This window comes from Balearica regulorum, chromosome 7, assembly GCF_011004875.1.
Source record: "Balearica regulorum gibbericeps isolate bBalReg1 chromosome 7, bBalReg1.pri, whole genome shotgun sequence".
Lineage (NCBI taxonomy): Eukaryota > Metazoa > Chordata > Aves > Gruiformes > Gruidae > Balearica > Balearica regulorum.
This window is the reverse complement of record NC_046190.1, coordinates 3250857-3269674: the sequence shown is the minus strand read 5'-3', so window position 1 is coordinate 3269674 and position 18818 is coordinate 3250857. Positions and strand designations below refer to the sequence as shown.

Sequence of the window (18818 nt, the reverse complement as noted above, 5' to 3'; positions counted from 1 at the left end):
GCGCTGACGGACGAGGGAATTTTTTTTTTTTTAGTGCTGGCTAATACAGAATTGCTTGCTGTAAGGTCTCGGTGTGTCTCCAAAACATTGATTATGGGAACTGGGCTTTGGACTCTGTTTAGTCCAGTCTGGTCTCTCTCCTGCTGAATGACGCTGCTAGGATGTTGATGCAGGTAGTGCACGTGCAAGTCTTAATGCGTTTATAACAAATCCTTCGTTAAACCAGTGCTGCCTTGTAATCGTGCCTGCAACATCGATGGGTAGTTACTCATTTAGTCAGTGTATGCTGCCCACGTAATGGGAAGAGTGTGCCATTAGCAAGGTTTTATTTTGGGGGAGGAAAAAAAAACCCTTCTTTGAGAAGCAAATGAGGCTTTGAGGTGTGCCGACAGTAGCTCACTTGGAGCTCTGTGGGGTTGGAATTCTTATTCCTAAAAAATAAAGCAGTGGACTGGATATAGCCAGATAAGTACATTTTAATAAAGACTTGAGAGAATTACCCAGTTATGGTACTGTTTACATTTTTAGTTTTGTGAGGGTTCAGCTTGTGGTTGACTTTCTAGTTGAATGTATTCTTGAAATGATTTATTAACAGATTTTTATCAGTAACTTTTGCTGCAAAAAAGGCCTCTGTTTATTTACTGAATTGTGATAACCGGGTGATTTAACTGGTTCAGATTTGTGCCTTAAATACAGAAAGTACAATTTTGGCTTAACGCAGCAGTTGCTGGTTTCTGCAGTTAAGAGTGCACGAAGGTGTGTTCGTTCTTGGCAGAACACTGGAAGAAGTTTTAATGCTATTAGGGCTTGAATATCTAAAATACTGGGATAACTGTGTAAGCTTTTACAGTCCAGGCATGATACCATCTATAATGCAGTGTGCTGATGTGGGAGCTGTTCTTACCTCAAGATATAAACTCTTAAGATTAGAAATTAATATGTTATGTTTGTATAATAGTGTCTCGATGCTTCCACAATATTTAAATAAGGAGTGTGGAAGATATAAAATAGCTTTGTGGAGGGGAAGTAGAAAAATTGAATACCAGCTCAAGTGTTGATAAGATGGGTAGGGTAGTGACAGCGTTGAGAAATGGCTGAGTAAACTTAGTAAAAAGTAAAATACTGGTGAACATCAGTGAAGCCTTGGGCTCTACCATCATGTTTCCTTACTTGCTGCATCTGCACATCACAGACACTTCTGTTGTTGCCTTTGCAAGCAGCAATGCAAGCTTGCTCTTGGGACACTCATGGAGCAAGAAACATCTTTAAAGTTTAAGCTGTTTTCACCAGAACACTGAGGGCTGTCTATCAAGAGGAGTAAGTTAGATTCCTACGGGGGAAAAATGGGACAAATACTCTTCCCCTCCCCACCCTTTTCAGCACCCCTCCATCCTCAGCACGCAGGCCGGGGACACGAGTCCTGCTGCAGAATGGTCTAGGTGTCTCGTGGGATGTTTTCACCAAACTTCGCCAGTGCAAATGTGTGTTGATTTGTATATTAAAAATCAGCTGTTTTGCTGGGTGTGGGGACTTGAGTTGAGCATACAATGTGCTAGTTATCATTAGTTTGGCTTTTTTAATAGCTTTGTTTAGAGGTAAAGGTCCTGAAAGTGATGAATTACTTGAATAGTTGAGAAATAACAACTGGTTATTAGACCAATGGAGTATTTGTACGGTGGGGAAAACAAATGTTTCAAGATGAAAGTGATCGTGAAGGACAGATATGCTGTCCAGTTTAGCATAAGCTTGTGCTCCCAGTTGGAGCTTGCCAAATATGAACATCATCTGTGTTGCCTGGGAAATCATCCCAGGAAGATGGCTCTCCTTAAGCCATTGTTTCCAGTGGGGCAGTGCTAGAAAGGGACTGATCTGCTCCTCCAGCCAGGAGCTGGCTCCTTCCCTCCACTGTTAGCCAGTACTGCCCTGGGCTACCGGTGTGCATGGGCTGTGCGCTAATGCTTCGCCTCTTTTCTGCAAATAGCTGGAATGGTGCTGGGAAGATAACGTACGAACAAGAAAGAACAGTTAATTTTTTTTTTTTCTTATAGCAACAGGTTAGCAAGTTATTGCTGGGTTAATGGCTCCTTAAACACCCTACTAGCATTAGTAGACGTGACCATTGGTGGCATTTTTAAAATACAGTCTCTTCAGATGGTTATGCTTAGGAAGTAAGGTGTTATGGGCTTGAGCTATTCTGAATTAACGAGGGTGATTTTGAGGCTGGGGGGAATAGGGAGAGTAGTTATAAGGGTCGCCTTTGATGCGTTTCAGTAGGCTGAGGGCTGCCCTAGCAATGAGGGACCAAATCGGGCAGTAGGACAGGACTCTGGCTACTGATGGGAAGTTCTCGTCTGGGAATTTTCCACGTTTGTTTGTGATACATTATTGGGCTAGTTCAGCTTTAATTAGGCTAGAAAGATTTTTGAACAATCGAATTAGCTCGTGCTAAAGCTAAGTGTTATGACTATAAATTTAGGTTCCTATTGAGCAAAAAGGTGTGGAGTTCAACATCTGTAAGCAGATGTTCTTCTACTCCAGTTCTCCCCACTTCCCGGAAGTTTGTGTATTTGATTGATGGAGAGAGTAAAATGGAATACTGGGTCTTTAAAGAATACCATATCAGTTAGATTTCCTTTTTTATTTCTTCCAGAATGAGCATAAAAATTAGTATGGGTTCAGAGGCTTCCTCTTAGGTGGGTGGAATTTGTACAGATAGGAGCTCCCTCGAACAGCGCTGCAAGGAAACCCCATCGCTAGTGGAAGGGGTTGATGACGAGAGACCGACTTTGCAGCCTGGAGCGAGCCGGACAGTGACTCTTTGTTAAAGCTAGCTGCCGAGCCAACTCTGTCCCTCTTCTGAAAGCGGCACGAGGCATGTGATTTCTTACTGGTTTGGAGAAAAACAAATTTTCCCTGTTTTTGCAAAATGCTGCTCTTATCTTTTAATGCATTCAGTGCTGTTTGACTCACTTCCATGGTTACATTTTTACATTAATTCCAGTATAAGATACAACTTAAGGAAAAATATCACGTACTTCCAATTTCTGCAATAGTGTAGCTGTTGTGAAAAAGAGCAAGTGTTGGTGGATCTAACTGTGGCTCTTAGCAGGTAATTCTTTTCTGACTGCTATTTCTAAGAAAGCAGAACAAGTTCCTCGGGGATTATTTGACTCTGGATCTGTGCTCTTTCTCTGTAGTTCTTGCTGTTGGAGACAGCTTGAAGGACTGAGAGACAAATAAGGTGATGGCAAGTAGAAATAAATTGAGTAAGATTTGATGTGTAAAAAGCCTAAAATGCCTTTTCTCTTCCCCACTCCATAAGCTTTCCTGAGAAAGCAATGGAGGAATTTTGATTTTCTTTTCCCTTGTAGAAATGCTGAGGAGGAAGAACAGTAGGAAATGAAAGCTTCTTCCCATCACCCTGTTTTCCCCTTGCTTTAGGCTTTTTGTTCTACATCATCGGCTCTATATTGCAGTGAATAGTGTCTTCCAGGGGACACTTTCTGCTAACTATTTCCGCAGTAGTGTGATAGCAGTTCTATTGTGTTGAACTTGATTTTTATAGTCATTGAGATAACTATTAAAATATAGCTGTGACATTAAGCTCGCTGCTATAGAAATGCTTAGTAAAAGACACCCTCTTTGCAAAATTATGTTTGGTGCAATGGAGACCTGCTGCAAGGGAAAAGCTGGAAGCAAGGGACTGATGTGTCAGGCATCTTCAGATGTAGCTGAGAGCAAGGTGGGTAGTTTTTGTTAAAATCCTCATACAAGTATAAGTTTTTTTGTTAAAAGCCCCATTTGTTCTTGCTGGTTTTTGCATAGCAGCAGCCAAAAGCTGAAAAAAGTATTTTCCTAGAGGTTCTGCTTCATCCCATGAAGGATGAAGGTCCTGAGGAACTGTGTCCCTCATCCACAACCAGTCTTCTACCCAAGCTAAGAGGTGCTGCCCCCATCCACTTAGGAAGCTATCTATGCACCCTACTTGAGCCCAACTTGGCAATTTGGGATTGAGCGTTGGTGCCTGTGCAGACTTCGATTGTAATTTGTGCTGTTCTGGCCTGGAGCACTGGATTGGGAAGGACTGCAGGGTTGGCCAGTGTGGCACATGTGACACTAATATAGTCTCTTTCATACGCTGGTTTTAAGATTGAGCTTGTTGCATTTGGGGATATTTGCACCTGCTTCCGTGTTTGCAGGACAGTTAGGAGCTCCATGGCTGTATTTGGGACCTTTTCCTAAGCCTGTAGTTGGTTGAAGATGGTGCTGTCGCTCTCCCGTGCTTGGCCACATGCTGCTGCCTTCGCTCTTCTGCCGTTGCGGTTTTCCCCAATTGCTCTGAGCTATTTATGGTGCTATTGCAGAAAAAACGTCAAGGTTTTGAGCAAGCTGAACTCCTTGTAACTGTTGGCTGGGGGATGTGGATGGCAGTGCTGGTGCAAGGGAAGGGACAGGGATGTGCAGCCGGAGGCGTGTCAGCCCGGCATGGGTGTGGAGCCCCAGCGCTGCCAGTTTTGGTCACTTACCATCTCTTGGGAAACCTTCATCCGATGATACGGCCTGATGTTGACTCATGACCCGTTCATACGCATTTGATCCTCTGCCAGCATTGACCGTAAGCTGAACTAGTTCCTCCTCCCTTCCAGCGTTTTAACTCTTTTCCTTCCTTCCTTCTCACGCCCAGCAGATACTGCTATGCATAAAATGCATCAAGGTATTGAAGGTTTTGCAAATGTTGCAAAGACTTCAGGTAGAGGCTGTTTTGAATGTCAGCTAATTAAAAGCACAGAAGGCCTTTCTTCAGATACCTGGTGGCAAGCATAGTGCACACTCAGACGCTGTCTTTGCCGCCTTTGAGGATGTTGCCTGTAGGCCCACCATAGCAAGAGCCGAGTTATCACTTCTCAGTGTCCCCCAGTGAAATGTAGGAAATTCAAGGGAACATGAAAACTCACTTATTCTGTGATTCTGCATTACCAGAGGACAGATGCCAAGACATCTGCCTCTAGATAATGTTTTCTGTTTCTCTAAATCAGCATCTTGCTTTTCTGCAAAAGCCCGTGTTAAGAGCTTGGGGTGGTATGATTACTTCTTGCATACAATGTATTTCAGTTAATGGACTTTTTAATATTAAAAATCGATTTGAATGTTCTTGATTGTGCTTCTTGTTAGCTATGCATTATGGCACATTATTAATGCTGTTATAGTCAATAATGAATTTTTTTTTAATACTAGTTTCAGCTTTATACCCTCAGTACTTAGTGATGAAGTACTCTGAATACAGATTAAGTAGCAAGAAGGAGGAGGGAGGAAGCTGTTAAAAGAGTGAGTTGGCATCGTACTTCATTAGTTCCCTAAAAATAAAGTATCTGGCTTAAAAGGGGAGGAGGAAAAGCAAGAACCTGAACTTGGTTCTTGGAAGTCTTGGATAGGTCCAGAACTCTTTATTATTTCTTTCTTTATCCATTTTTAATTAGTGGAGAAAGGACAAGTGTGCATCTTGTTCTGTCCTGCTTTAGCTCTGCCTGCAGGATTCAGCAACAGGGTGGTTATGCTTCTGGAAGGCAACAAGACTTAAGTTTGGGGATTGCTCTGAATTTATGAAGTTTTCTGTGCTTATTAATTCGTGCTGGGTAGTGATAAGACACCAGATGTGTTGCAAAACGTATTGCTCCCCTGTGTTGCCATCTGTTGTAAAACCTGACGTGTCTAGTTATGTTTATAGAGGCTTGGGTGGCCCTTTGCTCTTTCTAACATGTGCTCAACCAACAGTCGGTGCTGCATCTGTGCTCGGGTTGTCCTCCAAATGCAGAATTTATTCCTGTGTATGTTTTGTGCCCTCACTTGGGAAGAGGGAAGGCAGGCTCTCATCACGGGGATTTCAGTTTGAGGGGTACCAGAGTCCTGGTTCAGGATTCTCTAGCCCTTGATGTCCTGTGTAGCTCATGAAGGAGAGGCAGTGGTCCTGGGCTCACGTGGGAACAGTGTTTCCAGATGAACTTTTTTTTTTTTTAGTCTAGTCCTGCTAAGGAGATACCTGCAATAAGTCACGTTCATGGTTTGAATCACTAAGATGTAGTGTGTTACTGGGGAGGAGGACCCATGAGCTGCATGTTCTTCGTTAGCTTGGTGATAACCGTTCAAGCCTGAGAGTTTCTTCAGACTTCTACACTCTTTAAGAAATTCATCTTTTGTGAATGTTTAGATGAGAGAATAACTGGAATATTGAGAAAGAACCATGAGCTGAACTTGATGAGGCTAGGAATGACAAAATAGAGGGTAACTTCAGTAAGGCACGAAGACCTATCCTTGGTCAATACACACATAAAATAATCATCTTTAACAAATCTTAGGTGCAACTCCTGACTCATATACTTCTATTTTTTTTTTTTTTCTCTTCCTTCTCCATTAGCTTCAGCTGTAAAAATTGGAAACTTGTCCAGGTAAATAACAGAGGACTAAGGAAAGCAGTACTGAAGGCAACCACTTTCTTTTTAGAGAAAATAGGAGAAAAGCCTTCAGGTTTTAATACTAGAGAATTTGCAACAGACTTTGCTGTCACCTCTGTGGCTTCAGCCTGCTTTTATGGAAAAAGCACAATTATGACTTTGGGGATTTTTTTTTTTTTTTAAAAGACAGTGTGAAATAAAGCTGATAATGTGTTAAATGTAGTTTACTTTCTTTCCAAAATGTGGAACAATTAATACAGTCTCTAATGCAAAGTAATTCAAGGGAATATTACACTGTAACATTTTTATGGTATCGTAAGGTATCTCAGCTTTCATACAGTCAGAAAAAAGCTTTTTCAGTGTATATTGATGTTACTTCTGTTTGCTTTTTCCTTTTTTCCCCTCTGTCACCGCTCTCTAATTCTTCTAGTGTTCCAGTCCTCATTTTTCTAATGCATGCAGATTAATGAGTGCAGTTCTGTAGAGGTGTTTGTTTTGTATTCTTTAGCGGTAAATGGGTTTTTAGTGCAATTACTGTAATGCCCTATACATTGTTCCTTTCTTTATCAGCTCCTAGAGTTGAAAGAATTGCTCCTTCTATGCCCACACTAATCCATTGCTGTTGGCACTTGAGTACTTTTGTGCAGATGTGCTTTGTGGTTGCAGCGGGAGGAGGAGGGGAGCGGGGAGAGCCTTTACCCGCGGAGTCGCTGGGCTGAAAGCACAGCTGATGAGGAGAAACGTCTTCGGCGCTGAAACCTTCAGTCCTGCGGCGTGGGAATGAGAGGTGGCTTCAGGATGGCTTTGTCACTGTGACTTTGTTCTTTGCGTTTTCTGTTTTGCCATCTTAGTTCTTGTTACATCTCGGAGCTGAAGCCCAAAGTTCAGTGACACGTTTGCTGGATGCTGTTCAGCCTTCATGTCAGCTAACTCCACCTTGAGTAACTAACAGACATCCTATATCCATATGCCGCTGGCTTTGTTCTGTGCAGATCTCAAGAGCCACAGCTTTATTCTTCGTCAGTGTGTCCCCTGAAATTAGTAGGTGCTTTCCTGATCATGAAGACATTTAGTTTACTTTCAGTTGTGATAAGCAGGTTACGTGTAATACCATCCCTGAAATGGTCGCTTTGGATGCCAATGCAAGTGTTCCTGTAACATGGGTGTCCAGGTGTGACACTATATTTGCAAATATAGTAGACTTTACAGGTGACTCCCTTGCTCACTTAGAGCTGATTGCCTTATATTGGGCTGCATGAACCTGACGCTTCATCTATAGTGCAGCCTATAGCCCAAGGTGAGGGAAGTGGCGCGAGGTTGGGAGTGCCTGAGCTGACTCCTGTGTTCCTTCGGTGGAAGGGCTCAGAAAACAGCTTCTTTCCCGAGCTGCAGTGACTTTGGTATCTCTTCTACACGGTCTCTTGAGTCATCTCTATCGCAGATGTATCCCTTAAGGAGAAAATGCATTGTAAATGGCATTCTGCAAATGATAAGGGATGAGGGTATTCGGTTGCAGTAGAGCAGCTTAGCTGTGCCTCTTCAGCTGAAGTTTATTAGAGAGGAAAAAAACCCTCGGTGCATGGATGAAGAGCACCGGGATGCTGTATGAGCATTAACCATGAGGTTAACTTGCACTGGCTAGGTCTTAGTTATAAATCTTTTGATGCTTAAGTAACCATGCTCCTTATCGTGCCTGCGAATTGTGTAGCAAAGATTTTTTTCTAACTTACAAGGCTGCATAATTCCTCTGCCAAAACAGTCAGCCTTGATTCGCAATTCAGGCGCAATGGGGAGGCCTAACGTTAGCTGGTGTGAATGCTCCTGATGCTTCATTTAGCTTAGAGCTCTCCAAGCTAAATATCTGTCACGCTGAGAACTGGACTTTCCAAATTAAGCTAAACTTATTTCAGTTAAAAAAAAAAAAATAAAAAAAAAATAAAATTGGAATTTACACTGCAGGCTTATTTTAAGTGACGACTCAGAATACAGTTGATCAGACAAAATATAAGCATACCAGTTGCATGCTTTATTCCTCCAAATTTTGTCTTTTCCTTTAATTAAAGCCTTGTTGTTTGCTCCAATCAAACATTTTATCTGTCATAATATCTTTTGATGTCACTCTGGATAAAAAAATTACCCTGAGAGGGAGTTATCTGCTAGCTTTTATAGGAGTACGCACTGTAGTTCAAGTCTTGTTTTGTAATCACAGGGGTGGAATGCACTTTATAGTTATTTGGGTTGTTTGCTTTGTGATATGTCAATGCTGCAGCAAACACAAAACGTGATTGTTTTAGGGTTTTTTTTTTTTGTTTAATGTTTATAGACATATTTTTCACACACACACACACACACACACATATATATAGTTAAAGATAAATCTTTCCTCCATGGCCGTTGCTCCTCACTCAGTTCAGGTCAATGGGAGCTGTCGTGGGCAGTAGTTACCACTTGATGGCTGTTTGTCATCTTCCGTCAAAAGAATTGGTCATTACAGCGACGCTCCTGTTATGTGACCTGCCTTGTGACAGACACCAGTTAGCACTCTTGGATATAAATTTTAATGTCTTTTATTCATAGCTGCCTTTGAACTTTAGTGTTATTCCGTTTCAATGTTTGATAAATGCTTAGCTGAAGTGTGAATTGAGTACAGGACTGTTTTTAATCTGTCATAATGCGAATTTTTCCTGATTGGGATGTCTGGTACGAGGCAGCGAGATTGGTTGTCGGGGTGCTGAAGGTGGAAGCCGTGAGTTGGAATTAATTTTGGATGTATTGAGCACCCAGAGGTCCTCTCGACTCTAGTGACAGCTGTGGGCGTCCAAGAGATCTAACTGAAGACCCAAAGAACGGAGTTAGGTGTTGAACTCCAACCGCACGAGTTTGGAGGAGTTAATATCGACTGCGTAACCGTGTCTTCCCTGGTAGGCGCAAAAACTGAACGGAAAACGTTTCTGATGAGTGTTATCGAGCATAGTGTCTCGTGTGCTGTGTATTCACCATCGTTAACATCCCTCTACTCCGAGCAGTTCAAAATGTTAATTTTTGTTAACGTGTTTTTCACAGAACCCTCTTCTGCAGAATACCAATTACAGCTTTGAAATATTCTGCTCCAGATACCTAGGAGGGAAGGTTTATCTCTCTTTAATAATGAAAAAGTTAACAAAAACATTAAAACAGGAATAGCTAGCTTGGCATGTTTTGATGTCAATAAAAATATATTACTTTCTAAAGCCTTCATTTAAATACTGTTGATATTCGTCTCTGCGATGCACTTGACCTTTATGCTTTTTACCCTGAAGTGTCCTCTTCTCTATTTATAGTCTTACACTGTATACTATATTTTCTTTTCCAAATTGCTTTTTCATATTTTTTTGTTCCATTTTTTCACTCAGATATATTTATTTACTTCCTAATTCTAAAGCCTGTTGCCTGTCAAGCAGGAGGGGTACCACAGAGAAAAGGACCAAGGCTGCCCTTTGTGTATTTGTTGTTGTTGTTGGCATTGTAAGCTGGAATGCGATGCATTCTGGGGAGAATAAATACTAACTCCTGGAGGTTGAAAACGAAGTCGTGGCCACGGTTGGAGGCAGCGCCGGGCACCGTGCCCTGTCCTCGTGGTGGGATTAGACCTTCTCACATGCCCGCTTGGATGTTTGCTGCTTGCGCTCTTGGGGGGGTAAACCGATTAGCAGATTTGAGATCATGAAAGTGATTTTGTCCACTTACTGGTTCCTACTGATGTAAGTTATGTTGTTGATCTTCCGTGTAATTTGGGCTCCAGTCTGCTTCTTAGGACCTCTTGGGAATCGCAGAAAGTTGGGCAGGTAGGTGAGGGTGCTTCCTGGGTCTGATGTCTCATTGCCTTTATAACTGGGGCTTTTGGCCTTTTGCTGTAGGTTTTATATTTTAAGTTTTTTTGGAAGTGCTCTGTGACCTGTGATGAGCGTGACACATGTTGTTTGTCCTGTGCACTCTTGGTCTGAACATCTGTGAAGTTTTCCTACGAGAAGGGGAGTTACATGTAACTTATCTGAGTCTTTCTGTTCCAATAATAATAATGATGATAATATCTGGGAGTCCCGCTGAGCACTTCTGACCAATGCTGCACACCAACTCTGTCCCTGGAAACTAATGCAGGAAGAAAAGCAAGTGGTTATCTGAGAGCTGGTAGAGAGCTTTGAGGTAACTATGGTACTCCAAAAATGCTTTCACTCCCCAAGAGTTATGACAAATAGCAAGAAATTCTAATTCTCAGCTATTTTAAAAAAGCCGTCCTTTGACACTGCATTCTGGAAGCTGTCACCGTGAAGAGGAGGTCTGTGCTCAAAACAGCGCAACCCTTTACTGGAAACGTGAAGATGAGGAGTACATAGCACCTAACGGTGAAGGAGGAAGACTACTTTGGCCGTTTCATTAGCTGTTGAGAATAGTGTATAGAACGCCTTTAAACTGGGTCACCTCACTGGAGGGAGTAACTGCAGTTGCAGAACTGTGCAGAAACCTTTGTGGGTCCACCTTGAGTACAGCTCACTAACTTCAGGCTTGTGAAATACTGGAGTCACTGCCTTCAGTCACTAGGACACTACTTGATATCAGAGGATTTTGGTTCTTCCAGAGAGTTTGCTCCATAGGAAAGGTAAAAATGTAGCTTTAGGAGTCATAACTGTTTTATTCTTCAGATTTTTAATACTTTTTCCCAACTAAACCTTGTCTGCAGTGTATCTATCAAATAAATTTCTTGTGTTCTTCTGGACATCCCTAATCTTAGTGCTCACAGTTGCCAGATTTTCTTTTGGGAAGGGTAGGGAGGAGTGGTCTTTGAATTACTTCTTTTGTTGTAGTTTAATATCCTCTGAAGATGAGAGTTCTAAATTCTGTTTTCTTATCAGTCAGTTCTTTAAAAACCAAAAAAACCCTGTGTTTTCTGTTTATTGGTTATGATGTCATTACGTTGGTGAGTAGGGTAATGCATCTTTCTCATTTGAATTATCTCTGGTAGCGTATAGCTGGCTACTGTTTGGGGTGCTTTTTGTGGGTTTTTTTTTGTTTGTTTGTTTGTTTTGTTTGGGTTTTTTTTCCAGAGCAAGCCAGTTTCTGTCTTCTCCAAAGCTGCTCCCTGGCCAGGAGTGAAGTCTGGCTGAGCGTGGGCAGCCTGCGGGTCGGTGGCCGTGAGGCAGGAGCTATTGAGGTGCATCTAAACAAATCTGAGGATTTTCCTCAGTCCAGAATCTTTTCTGTCCTGCGTTAGGTCTTCAGTAGTGACACCGGTGGTGGTGGTGTGCCTCTTGGTGCTTATGGTCCTAGGCGGTATAACTCCAGGCTTTTTCTGAATTGAGCACTGGGAAAATGAATCGTTTTGGACTTTGTTGTCATTCCTTACCCAGCTTGTGAGCCGAGCCACTCGGAAATATTTGTGAAAACAAATGTATTTAATAAATTTGCAAGTTGTGAATGCTGTCAGGGCTTGCTGATGAGTAAAGAGTGATAACTTGATCATAATACTATAAAATGAGGGATAGGACTAGTCTCACCCAAGAATGCAGTGGGTTGATGCTGTTACCTCTGGCACTCAGGAATTCTGAAATCGTGTTGTTTTGAAACATAGCATGCCTGCAGTAAGTTAATGAAGTGACTGAGAAATCATTCTTTAATATTAACGGTGGTAATTGGAGTTTTCTAAAGACACTGTGTAAGTTCTGTGTGTTGAGCTGACAGTGGAAGACAGTGCAGTTCATTACAGATCTGCATAAAGTTGATGCAAAGTGCTGGATGACAGGCAAGTACAACGAAAATTAATTGAATGTATGAAGAAGCAAAGCATTATAAATGGAGTGAGGGACTGTCTTTAGAGAGTGGACTTGTGGGGTTTTGAGATTTGTTACAAGGGCAATTATTAATGGATTAAAGGACTTGGCCAAATTTTTTCAAATTTTTTTTAGAAAATCCTTTACAAAAAGGTGGAGAGTGGCAACAATAAGTAACAAACCCAATTATGCGGAGAAATAAAAATCCTGGAAGTTACATTGTCTTGGGTGTGCTAATAGCAGTGTTTCCTCTGTCCAGCTCTCTACAACTATGACGCGAGGGGACCAGATGAACTGTCCTTACAAATAGGTGACACCGTGCACATTCTGGAAACATATGAAGGTAAGCTGGCAAAAATCGCATTTAAAAACAGTGTTTTTGCAATTGCATTACTTTTCTGTTTGTGACTTTATCTTCTCATATTATCAAGTGATTAATTACTTACTTGCTAAAAGGACAAAACACGTTATTTCTAATGAACGCAGAATTAACCAATGCTAGATGTGAATGAAGGTGCGTGTGGTCGATACCTGGTGAATAACCATTTTCTTTTCTATGGAAGATGGATGTTCGCACAGCTTTATTTATGTGGATCAATTGTATCATCTACCCTACGTTAGATGCTTTTTGGATACCCTCAGGTAATGCAAAAGAGCCTGCTGCTAAATTAAGTTTAATCTGAATTTGAAAGTCACCTGGGTCCTAAATTATTTATATGTTTCTTTTAAGATGGGTACATGTGTTACAGTGCCATGGATAGATTTCAGGCTTTTCAGATGTTTTGCTTGTTTTGATATGAAGCTGTAGAAACATTACATATACTGAAATCTTTCCTCCTTAATCTGTGTAAAAGGGAATTTGAATGCTGAATTTGATAGTCAACAGAATGTGAAAATTGTCGTAACACTTTTCAGCTCTTCCTTGATCCACTACTGAGCCAAGCAAAATACAGCTCTTTCATTATATCCTTGACTTGAAATTTTATGGCATGCTGCAGTTTGGAAAAGTATAAGTAACGTATAACTAAACTGTTTGTTTAAAATATTGTGGAAATGTGTTTTAATGTATTGATTTGATTTGTTTGTTTCTCGAGACATTGATCTTTTGGTACATCTGTGAGATAATTTTTTTCTTTAGATAGTGGCTTAATAGGATTTTTAAATATTTTTATTTATTAAACCAAACAATGCTATTTCAACAAAAGTAACAAGCTCTACTCATCAATCTGCAAATGAATTTTCTCATTGCTCCTAGGCTGCCATTTTCTTAGAGTTCAGCTTGCCTCTGCAATTCCAAGCTTGACTCTAAGCAAAGTAACCTTGCCATTATCTGACATTATATGCTTTAAGAAAAATCTAATAATGCAAAAAATTTAAATGCAAATTGAATGATTAAAATATTGTGCAGCTTTATACTTTATATAAAAATAGATTTATTTAATGAATGTGGGAGAAACTTTGAATCCTGAATAGGGTATGTGAAACCGTATCAAATGGTGACTGCTGCCAGCTAAGTGGGACAGTGGAGATGACTCACTTTTCCCCTGGACTTGAATAATAGAAAACCCTTCGCACTCTCATGGTTGTTAGGCTTCAAGCACATGGGATGAGTTAAGGTTAAAAGAAATGCAAATAAGTTAATGTTCTTCCAAACATTTTATACAATGATTACTCATTATGTACCTGCTGTGATGGGAAATGAGATGCCATAATTCTTATCTCTCTTGTTCACAGAGCTGCCATTATTAGGTAATTATTTGAGCTTTTTGATCTCCAAGTTCCTCTATAAAAAAATCGGTGTAGATTGTGCCCCAGGAGGTTTCGTAGCATCTGCAGTACAGTGCAGGTGTGTGCCTGGGAAGTTCCCTGCCATCGGTCCTGCCCATCGGGGTTCTGTTAGGCTGTGGTGGGATGGGCAGACTGGAGAAAAGCCCCCTAACGATACGAGCGTTGGGCAGAAAAGTCATTTGAAGCGTCAGTAATGCCTTTTTGCTGAGGATCTGTGATTCTGTTTCTCAAAGGTCTAACCCTTTTCCCTGTATTTAGGGCTGTGGGGAAAAAAAATCGGCTTCTTTCATTGATACCTGCCGTATTATGCATTCTGCTCTTGGCATCCTACTGTAGAATTGTTACTATTTTTAAATAGTTTTCTGGGATAATTCTTAAGGTAGGAGTAGTTTTGAAGACTTAGAGGTGTCCGTGGCGTTTGAAGTGGTAGATTGTAGCGTGGGTTTCTTTTTTTTTCTTTTTCTACCACCCCCACCCCCCATCCCCCTTGGCTGTGAAGAAAAGCTTACGGTAAATCTTTGCTCAGTTGGTCTTCTCTCTGCAGACAAGAGGCTGGGAAGTTGGGAGGGCTGGGTCTCATATGCATACTCTAAAAAGACCTGTTTTAAGGACAGGAATGGATTGCTAAGATGTACTTTCTAATATGTGTTAAAATTCCATTTATTTTTTTACCTATATGTAAAATGTATTTTGGAATTTGTTTTTATTACTGAAACATTCCAATATTTTAAGTTTTAATGAAAATAACCATTATTTTTTCTCTGAAATGCAGGAAGCCATTGGTACAAATATTTCAGTGTGCAGATCCTGTGAAGTTGGAGCCTGTATTTTTATAGGAGTTATGAGATTGGAAATGCATGTGCATATTTCACTGTTAAATACTGATGTTTAAAAGCTACCTTCTAGAATAATTGATCTTGAAAGTAAAATTTAATTGTTTTCTTTCATGTAGAATTGCAGACAGTTTTATTTTTCAGTTTGAAAACTTTCTCTCGCTTCTTCTAATGTGAGCCTTACAGGAAAAGCCAAACGGCAAAGCCATTGGACTTCATAAATATCTTCCACCTTGCAAGGGTTGTATTTCATAGCGGGTATCCCAAAACAAATATTTGCCACATTCTAAATTAGTACTTGCCTGATGTTTATTTTTTTAATTCTGCTTCTTTACATTATTTGGTGGAATGGGCAAATGGAACATAGGATCAATAAATGTGGCTTATTAAGGTGAATAGCTATTAAATGTAACAGTAAATAAACCTCAAAACCAAGCTTGCATGTTTGAACGGTAGTTCATTTCTAGTGCTGCTGTGGAAGGGAGTTTGGCTTCCAAATTAGTATTTTCAAATAAGTTATTCCTGATATTGTGTGAATGTTTAGTTGTTGTACCTTTTTTCTTTTTTTTTTTTAAATGCAACAACTACATTATCTGGGTTACTATGTAGTAGATAGATGCATCTTTCAAGAGAAACAACAGTAAATTTTTCCCTTTGTCTTTTTCAGCTTTAACAGACACACAAATATTTAATTGGTCCCTTAGTTGGACACTTATGTGGATGCATATTTCCAGCCATTATATCCCATAATATTTGTTAAGGGAGAGGCTAGAAACCTTGCAGCACATCAGTAAGCCACTTAAAAGCCCAGGTCCCTTTTTAATTCATGTTTGTGAGGGACTTGGTTGTTTTTGTAGTGCCTGTGTATATGTGGAGGAGAGCTGTTCATCATACATCATCTTACAGATGAGGAACTAAGATATTGAATAGTTTTTGTGTCTTGGACAGTTGATTTGGAACTAGATGATCTTCAAGGTCCCTTCCAACCCAACCCATTCTGTGATTTAAATTACATTGCCCTTATAAGTGCGCGTCCGTGGCAAGACTTGGTGCCTCCAATTGAACCAGTGAGAGTTAGCTCGCCTTGAAAATCAGGCTCCCCAGCGCATGCCTACAGGTCTGATACCCAGCAAGAAAAACGTTGAGGTGGTGACTGCCAGTGAAGAGCCTGGCCAGATTTGTGTGGCTGCGTTAGGACCTCTGGGATGAGCAGGAGCGTAAGCAGTTCTCCAAGGCAGATTTCGGCTGCTTTCTTATCTGCAGTCTCTTGTAGCTCTTGCTGCAAAGCTTCAGAAAGAGGTTTAGTGGTGAGGAGCTTTCTTTGCTGCGTGGCTTTTCAATTGGCAGGCACAGGGTGATGTCCTGAGTCAGGCAGCAGCATGGAAGATAGGATGGGAGAAGAGAGGTGGTGGAGATGTTATGGTTGGGTTGTATGTCTTTTGGTTTGTACAGTGCATTTGATCAGAGTTATGGTGTTTATCAGTTTAGGCTCCAGAACTTCACAATGTTGGTTTATTCATATAAAACTGAAGGAATTCAGTTCTTCAATAGGATTGAAGTCTCTACACATCTGTGCACAGATTTCAGCTTGTGGAGTAAGTGCAAGCAGAAATGCTTTGCCGCCTTTGCACCTGAGCCAGAAACTGTGCGGGGTCATTTCACCAACGGTTTTTGTTGATACTCTGCTGAAATCAGCAGAAATGTGAGATGTGAGGCCACTGCAGCCGCTGTAGGCAAGTGACCTGCGATGGTAGCGGAGGCTGGATTAAAGAACATAGCACTAACCATACCGCAGTGATCATGGACGATAGACTGCTGATACAGTGTGAAGATGAAGAATCATTTTACCCTTTGCTACTGGAGAGCAGACTGAACCATCCCATGTGCTTGAGACTTTAATTTGTATTTCTACTCCCAGAGTGTGGATAATGAATTTATCAGCATGTGTTGTCTTCCTTGAACTTTCTGCCCTAGTTGTTAGCAGGAGTGGGACTGTAAGTTTTATTTCTGCGTCTGCTTTGTGATTTTTTCCCCCCCTGTCTTCACCCATGCTGATCTCTGGAGAGATGCTTTGCTGGTCACCCAGGGGGTTCCCTGGGGTGCTGAGTGGGAAGGAGCAAGCCATGGCACAGACAAACTGAAATACAAAATAGCGCCAGTGCAAACATGCAGGCAAGCTAGCGCTGAATTGAGGGCAGTGTGCACAGATCTCATCTGCTTTCTCTGGCATGGCTGTCTTCCACGAGGCAAAACGACTGTAGTTTGTAAGGCTTTGTTTTTGCTTTGGTTATCCGGTTGCACTGAAGTGGAATGGCTGGAGAAACACTAAAAGCTGTAATGGTGATTGCTTGCAGATGTGTCGTGAACTGGGGGCACAATAAATGAGACATCGCCTCCCGGTTTTCCAGGGATGGCCACCTGCCTGGGAGAGCGGCCCAGGCTGAATGGTCCTGCGGCATCGGGGCTGCTGCGGGGTGGGTGTTTGCTGAATTGGGGCTCCTTGCTTTTCTCGTTCGATGTGTGAATCGTAAATCTCAAAGTATTCTGGTTTTCTGCCGAGATATCAAACGGCTTTGAAAACTTGCGTTTGTGGAACTTAAATAGGTTTTAAAATCAAACTCATCAAACAGTACATTATTGTAAAGTTAATGCACTTAAGTTGGTTTTGTTTATGTTGGTAAATTACTAATTAAAGTGAAATGAATGACAATTAAATGCATCATGTAAACTGCTGTCTGTGTCATGTGGTCTTCTCCATCAGTTTCATCATCATCACTCTGGTTTTTATAGCTGCCAAGAAGACTTGTTTTAGCCAGGATATTAACTCTGTAGGGAATGCAAATTCAGACGGGGTGTGTGTGTGCACGTTGGCAGGGGTGAACCACCTTAAGGTGCGTTGAGCTGAGAAGGAACAGCTGCTAGGTGACATGAATGAACTTTTTAATGCCTTTTCCCTTTTTCCCCTCCTAGGTTGGTACAGAGGTTATACACTACGAAAAAAATCCAAGAAGGTAAGTGTTGCTGGAGCAGAGTGCTTGTTTTTTTTTTTTCTGTTGGACAGAGATGTGTTATGGCATCGGGCGTGTTGTTACAGCGGAGATCTCCAGCGCGCATTACAGTACTGCACGGGAGCAATTTGCTGTGTGTCCACTGATCTCTGATAACTGCTGGTGTGCTGGTCTCAGCCTGTAGTAAACGTGATTTGATTTTTTTTTTCAAGTTAACTGAAACTTATTTTAGCAAGGCCTAAAAGCTGAGTTGCAATTTAATTTTTGCAATTTAAGGATATATGTATGTACAGTCACTATGGATGGATTGATGTACATTAGCTTCTTTTCTGCGGTAGTGGCTGTACCAGAGCCTTTGCCTCAGTAAAAAGTTCAGAACTTTATGTCCTAGTTGATCTGTTTAGAGGCTGACACTTTGCTTCACTGTCTGTTAAATAACATATTACTCATAAAATGCAATTGCATCTTGGAAAGTGATAGAGATCTACGTTGTGCTTTTCAGTCGTTCCCTGCGAGAGGAGGAGTAATCTTCTGCAGTGTCATTTTGCCTAGTTGTTAGGTTTTCAGTGTGCATAAAGGGCTGCTGTTTACAGCAGCCTTTCTGAAATAAAAAGAAAGGAAACGGCACAAATACAGCTTATAACATTGTGTTGTGGGGTTTTTTTTAGCATTTTATTTTATAGTAGTAATTAACCAGAATTAAATGACTTCTGGTTTTGCTTCTTTTTTCACTTAAAGTAAAACACTTAAAATGTAATGTTTGCCTACAGAGGTGCATTTTGAGTTGTGCCTGCGTGTCTCAAAGTGCAGAGCTGAGTTGTGTGGTTTGTCCCACCCGTTTCCTAACCAGGCCTGTTGTATGGTTTTTCTGTTCTATTTTGATATTTTCTTTTTTTGGAAAAACACTGAATTTCTTACAAACTGTATTTCATGGGC

At 41.1% G+C, this 18818-nt stretch overlaps 1 protein-coding gene across 3 annotated transcripts in view; it reads left to right on the top strand.

Moving 5' to 3' along the window:
- Positions 1–18818, top strand: part of DOCK1 (dedicator of cytokinesis 1) — a 306953-nt gene that overhangs the window by 10657 nt on the left and 277478 nt on the right. For 2 of the 3 annotated variants that reach the window (XM_075757636.1, XM_075757638.1), the window contains exons 2-3: positions 12513–12596; positions 17845–17885. In XM_075757636.1, coding sequence (XP_075613751.1) covers positions 12513–12596; positions 17845–17885 — 125 coding nt within the window. Of the gene's footprint in view, positions 1–11530; positions 11638–12512; positions 12597–17844; positions 17886–18818 lie in introns of all 3 variants that reach the window. The other variant, XM_075757637.1, reaches the window with a different exon arrangement.